This window comes from Populus euphratica, unplaced genomic scaffold (assembly GCF_000495115.2).
Source record: "Populus euphratica unplaced genomic scaffold, PopEup_1.0 scaffold576.1, whole genome shotgun sequence".
Lineage (NCBI taxonomy): Eukaryota > Viridiplantae > Streptophyta > Magnoliopsida > Malpighiales > Salicaceae > Populus > Populus euphratica.
The window spans coordinates 131,494-138,116 of record NW_011500450.1 but is presented as its reverse complement, the minus strand read 5'-3'; the positions used below and the strand labels follow the sequence as shown (position 1 = coordinate 138,116).

At 36.4% G+C, this 6,623-nt stretch overlaps 1 protein-coding gene across 3 annotated transcripts; it reads left to right on the top strand.

Annotated features, from left to right (window-relative positions):
- Positions 1-894: 894 nt before the first annotated feature.
- On the top strand, positions 895-4,008 carry LOC105114768 (putative disease resistance protein RGA3). Of its 3 annotated transcripts, none has more exons than XM_011011434.1 (2): positions 895-2,597; positions 2,661-4,008. In XM_011011434.1, exons 1-2 carry the CDS (start codon positions 983-985, stop codon positions 3,701-3,703), a joined length of 2,658 nt encoding a protein of 885 aa, XP_011009736.1. In that variant the 5' UTR covers positions 895-982; the 3' UTR covers positions 3,704-4,008. The 3 variants fall into 3 exon arrangements, with proteins under 3 accessions (XP_011009736.1, XP_011009737.1, XP_011009735.1); XM_011011435.1 differs by having other exon boundaries at positions 895-2,602; positions 2,666-4,008; XM_011011433.1 differs by having other exon boundaries at positions 895-4,008.
- The last annotated feature ends 2,615 nt before the right edge of the window (positions 4,009-6,623 follow it).

Below are 6,623 nucleotides of genomic sequence, written 5' to 3'. Positions count from 1 at the left end.
ATCCTTTATAAATCTTCATGAGATAGTAGTATATTGTATAATAAGATCAAAAACACATAAAAGAATAGGCGAAGACAAGACATACGATTGAAATCATGTTTATAAAAGCAAATTATTCACATACTAGATGAGACAGAAAAAACACATATTAGACTAAATACAGAAAAACAAGTAAATCGCTCATCAAGAATGTTCTGAATCTTGATAGCAAGCAAAATCAGCTAAGAGAGTAGAGACTAAAGACTAGAGATAATGCTGCTAGTAAGTGGAGAGTGAAACCGAATCAACTAATTTCTTCATTAGATTTCTTAATCTGCTGAGTGTTGGCAATTTAGAGGAGTGGCTAATGGAGACTGAGAAGTGAGGACTCATGGCTAGTAGAAAAGGGAGTACTAAGTTAACATAGACAGAGCAACTCTAAGTTTATAACTCTTTTAATTTTTAAGTGAAATCATGATTTCAGTACATATTTAAAGTATTTTACAAGTTTATTTGATTTTATGCAAGTTTGACTAGGTTGGACTAATTTTACTAATTTTTGAATTTTAACTTCGATTTTATATGTTTTATATATTTTAACTCATAAGATTGTATGATTTTCCGAATCAAAATATATTTTTAACAACTATAATATATGCTATTAAAAAAAAAGACTTTTCTCGGTTTTCTCGGTTTATTCGATTTTTCAGTTTTTTTGCTCACCCCTAGTTAAACCCTAGTTAAATTAACAAAACAAGTTTTGAAAAATTCGTGTGGCCTAAAGAATTTCAATTATTAAAATGCCAAAACCTACCCGAGAAACTTTTAATCATTGTTCTTTTTTGTCAAAAAAAAAAAACTAAGCTATCAAGAAAAAGTACAAAGCATTGTTGTAAAAAGAAAACTTAAAAAAAAGCGTGTACATTGACTTTATGATATTTTTTTTCTTCGTTTTGCTGCTCCTCCATCATCAACCACAAAATTATTGCCTGCTGCGCTAACCATGGCTGATGCTCTTGTATCAAAGGTCTTGCAGCAGCTAACTTCAACCATTGAAAATGAGTCAGCATTAATCCTTGGTGGGAAAAAGAAGGTTGAAAAGCTTACTACAACCCTCACTGCTATCAGATCTGTGCTCATTGATGCTGAGAAAAAGCAAGTGAAAGAAAGGAGTGTGCGGGTTTGGTTAGAACAGCTTGAGGCCATATCTTATGACTTGGATGACTTGCTAGATGAATGGAACACCAAGATCTGTGAACCCAAAAGAATGGAGATAATGGACCGTCATCATTCCTCCCTTTCCAAGAAGATGGTACGTCTCTCCAACTTTCTTTCACCATGTTTTTGTGTCAATCAACTTGTTATGCATCGTGATATTGGTAGCAAGATGGAATGTATTAAAGAAAGACTAGATGACGTTGCAAATGAGAAAGACAAGTACCATTTTGATCTTGACGGCAAGACGGAAGAAGCAGAGCGACAGGAAACTACACCTCTAATTGATGTTTCAGAGGTATGTGGTCGGGACTTCGATAAAGATACTATAATAAGTAAGCTGTGTGAAGAAGGCGAAGAAGAGAACTGCCCTCTTATTATCTCCATAGCTGGGATGGGAGGCATGGGAAAGACAACTCTTGCTCAGTTGGTGTTCAGTGATGATAAAGTGACTGCTCATTTCGAGCACAGAATCTGGGTGTGTGTTTCCGAGCCTTTTGATAGGATCCGGATTGCAAAAACGATCATTAATGCTTTTGATGAACTCCATACGTACATATTGTGGCAACATTTGCAAGAACATCTGCGCAAGTCCGTCATGGGAAAGAAGTTCCTTCTTGTGCTGGATGATGTATGGACTGATGACTTCAGGATATGGGAACCAATAAAGGTACCCCTTAAATCTGGAGCCCAAGGGAGTAGAATTTTAGTGACTACAAGGAATGAGGGAGTTTCAAAAATGATGGATGCTGCTTACATGCTTCCTCTAGGTAAATTGTCTCCTGAGGATTCTTGGTCATTGTTTAGTAAATTTGCTTTCTACGGAAAGAGCAGAGAGGATCGTGATAATTTAGAAATAATTGGTAGAGAAATTGCAGACAAATGCCAAGGTCTGCCTCTGGCTGTAAAGTCCTTAGGGAGTCTAATGCGCTTCAAGGACACGAAACAAGCTTGGGAGAGTGTCCTTCACAGTGAATTGTGGGAATTGGAAGAAGCTGAAAGGGGAATTTTTCCTCATCTGTTATTGAGTTATCATGACTTGTCACCCCCCATTAAACGGTGTTTTGCATTTTGTGCTATTTTCCCTAGAGATCATAAGATAGAGAGAGAGACTTTGATACAGCTTTGGATGGCTCAAGGTTTCCTTGTTCCAACGGGAAGTGTTGAAATGGAGCAAATAGGTGCAGAGTATTTTGATAACTTAGTAATGCGCTCATTCTTTCAAGATTTGGAAAGAGACAGGGATAATTTCAGCATAGTTGCTTGCAGGATGCATGACATTGTGCAAAGCTTTGCCCAGTTTCTTTCAAAGAACCAATGCTTCGTTATCGAATTTGATGAGAAAAATGTGTTAGAGATGGCTTCTTTGCATACGAAAGCCCGTCACATGACCTTAACGGGTAGAGAGAAACAGTTTCATCCCATCATTTTCAACCTGAAGAATCTGCGTACACTGCAGGTCCTACAAAAGGATGTGAAGACAGCTCCTTCTGATCTATTTCATGGCATGCAGTGCCTCAGGGGATTGGATTTGAGCCATACTTCAATTACAGGACTTCCGAGTGCTGTTGGTAGACTTTTTCATTTAAGATGGTTAAATTTATCTGGCTTGAATTTTGTAGTGTTGCCTGATACTATCTGTAAGTTGTATAATTTGCTGGCCTTAAAACTTCATGGTTGTAGACGTCTTCATAGACTACCTAGAGGCCTTGGAAAGCTAATCAACCTGAGATATCTTAATATTGAAGAGACCGAAAGCCTTAGCGTACTGCCACAAGGAATTGGGAGATTAAGTAACCTCCGCACTTTGAGCAAGTTTTGTATTGGTGAGAATGGGGAAGGATGTAATGTTGGAGAACTGAAAAACCTCAATCATCTCAGAGGGCATCTGGAAATAAGTGGGGTGGAGAAGGTCAGAGATGTGAATGAAGTGATGGAGGCGAACTTGAAAAATAAGGAGCACCTAAGAAGTTTGGATCTAGCATTCTCGTTCGGAGGGCAAGAGCTGATCACAAATGTTCTTGAAGCTTTGCAACCACATCCTAACTTGGAAGCTTTACTTGTTTACGACTATGGTGGATCAATTTTGCCCAGCTGGATGACATTACTTACAAAGATGAAAGATTTGAAACTCCTCGGATGTGTAAACTGCAAGGAGTTGCCTTCTTTGGGGAAACTCCCATCTCTAGAAAAACTTCTTATAGGACACTTCAACAATGTAAAATGCGTTGGTGTTGAGTTTCTTGGGATAGATCCTGTCACAGATCAAAATTCTATTACAGAATCAATTGTTTTATTCCCAAAGTTGAAAGAGCTCACCTTTCGCTATATGGTGGAGTGGGAAAATTGGGATACAACAACAACAACCTCAACTGCGACAAGGAGGACAATGCCATGTCTGCGCTCATTATCACTCTATGATTGCCCCAAGCTTAAGGCAATACCAGAAGGCCTCAAGCAGAGGCCTCCGGAGGAATTGATCATCACCAGATGCCCCCTTTTGGAATAGCAATGTTGTAGCCATAGCCTTCCAATTGACTGGCACTTAATGACAAACCATGCTCTACCTGGAAATTTTGGTCAAGTCATGATTCTGTCAAAAGCTCAGTTTTGTTTTCGTATATATTCAAAAGCTTTCCAACTATTATTTCTAGAAGTTCTGTTTGTCTAACTTGGGATTTCTTGCATCATTTAATTAAACTTTGGTGATTAAACCTTGCATAATATTCAGTTCATCCATAATTCATTTATAGCATCCACAAACCAATGATCTGTGGAAAAACTTGGTTTGGAAATTGCATTCTTTATTGTCTATCTTATTTGGAATTTAAATTAGTTCGTAGAAGACCACCAGTTGTAGCTGAATCTCGGGTTGTCATGACTGCATGATATCAGCTTCATGTTGTAATGCCACCAACACTGTGGACTGGTGAAAAAAATGCTTGCAAATAAAGTTATCTCAATCAACAACTTGTTCGGAAGAGGATTAAGACAAAAAAGAAACGGAATCTCAGGATTTTATTGCAATTTCAAAATTATAAAATAAGTAACAGGTAGCTCAAGGAATCACTCTCATCTCACCAATTTGAAGTTTAACTTTATCACAGCAACCTACCTTATGGAATTACTATCCTATCTTAAATAGTCTTACAAATAACAACAGTTACTTTATGACTAAACAAATTTTAACAGCTAAAACTAACTAGACAGACAAGAATAGTTAGTATTTACTGCTACTTATATGATTGGTATTGTTTACTGGAATTCAACTGCTCCTTCCGCATTGCTGGGATCTTAGCATGCACAAAATATTTCAATTCATTGGAACTTGCATCAATATAATTATTAGCTTTAGCATCATTCTTTCTTTTGTTACTCAATTTGTTTCTTTACTTTGACTTTGTTTTTAATGTTATTGATCGTTAGAACTTCCATCAATTTGCTCTCTCCAAGCAACTTGCCTCAGGCAAGTAATGTTTGGTATGGTCTTGAAGTAAATTGAGGTTTAAGGTGATGAACTTCACTGCCTTGTAACCACGTTGCCTCCAAGTTGGGTTTGGAAGCCCATTTCGCCAAAAATTGATGATAACCCCCTCTCCTGGTGTCACAAGCTGAAGTGTTAATATTGAATCAACAACTTTTGGTGTTGGCTAAACTCGAGGGATTGTTGAAGGAGGAGTCTCCACTTCTGAATGGATACAGAACTATAATAAGTTGTAAGATCTTCCATATTGAAAATTGGACTAAACTGGAAATTTGTTGGTAGATCAATTAAATAGGCATTAGTTCCCAACTTCATAAGGGTCTTGAATGGACCACCTCTCCTAGCATGCAATTTGTTATATGTTCTAGGGGGAAACCTTCCAGGTCATAATATGACTAAAAACAAGTCCACTTCCTCAAAATATAGCTCCCTCGTATGTCTATTAGCTTGTGTAGCATATTTAACAACCTGATCTGTCTTCTTACACTTGACACTCTCATGTAAATTGAATATAAATACTGCAAAATCCAACCTCGTTTCATTAGTCTATTGAGGAAGAGGCAAGGAAGTGATATCTATTGGAATCTTAGAGTTAAACCCATAGGTCAATTCAAATTGTGTGATGCATGTTATTTGATTGACAGAATTATTGTAAGCGAATTCAACTTGTTGTAAAATTAAATCCTAATTTACAACATGATCATTAGTTATCCATTTAATCAGATTGCCAAGATTTCTATTAGTAACTTCAGTTTGACCATCATTATATAGGTGGAAAGCATTAGAGAAAAGATGTTTCATTCCTAATTTAACTCAAAGTGTCTTTTTAAAGTAACTGACAAATTTGACATCTTTGTTAGAGATCATAGAAACTAGAATGCCAAGTAGTCCCACGATTTCTTTTAATAACAGAGAAGCAGTATGAGAAGCATCAAAGATCTTTCATTAAGGAACAAAATGCACTATCTAGAAGAATTGATCGACCGCCAGTATGATATAATCATTACCATGCACTGTCCTTAGAAGGCCAAGAATAAAGTCCATGCTCTAATCAAGCTAGGGTCTCTATGGAATTGTTAATGAATTATACAGCCTAGTATTGTACTTGTTTCCCTTATTTAGTTGGCAAAATCTACACCTATTCACAATGGCGTTGATGTCTCTCCTCAAGTTTGGCCAATAAAAGCAATCAACAACCAAAAATGATGTTTTATCTTGCCCAAAATATCTTGTCGCTCCATGCAACTATTGAACAATAAACTTCCTTAAAGACATCTTAGAAGTACAGTCGTATATTATTGCATAATTCGATACTAGAATAGGAGGATTGTTGTTCAAAAAATCCCTAACTTACTCTATATCTAACTTTGTATTATAGCAGCTCTTCATTGAAACAAAAATTGAATGACTTGTTGAGAGAATGACTAATGGATGAGACCTATGACTAAATGCATCTGTGACCTTGTTCTCGTATCGAATTTTGTGCTTGATAACAAAGTTGAATTGTTGTAAATAACTTAACCATTGAACATGTTTAGCACTTAAATTGTTTTGAGAATGTAAGTACTCCAAGGAGTAATGGTATATAAGTAGAATGAACTTGTGATGGATAAGGTTGGGCCTTCAATGCTTCAAAGTTTGAATAAATGCATTAGGTCATAGGTTAAGTATTTCCTCCTTGTATCATTCAATTTTCAGTATAGTATGCAATAGGATGTCCTGCCTGACTAAGCACACCTTTAATGTCTACGTGGGATGCATCATAAAAAAGTTTAAAAACTTGAGAGAAGTTAGAAAGTTTGAAAATAGAAGCATCGGCCATCTTTTCCTTAATATTTTTAAAAGTTTGTACTGTTGTAGAAAACCACTTAAATACTTTGGCTTTTAAATACTCCGTGATTGGAGCCCATACGATACTAAAAACTTCAATAAATTAATGATAAAA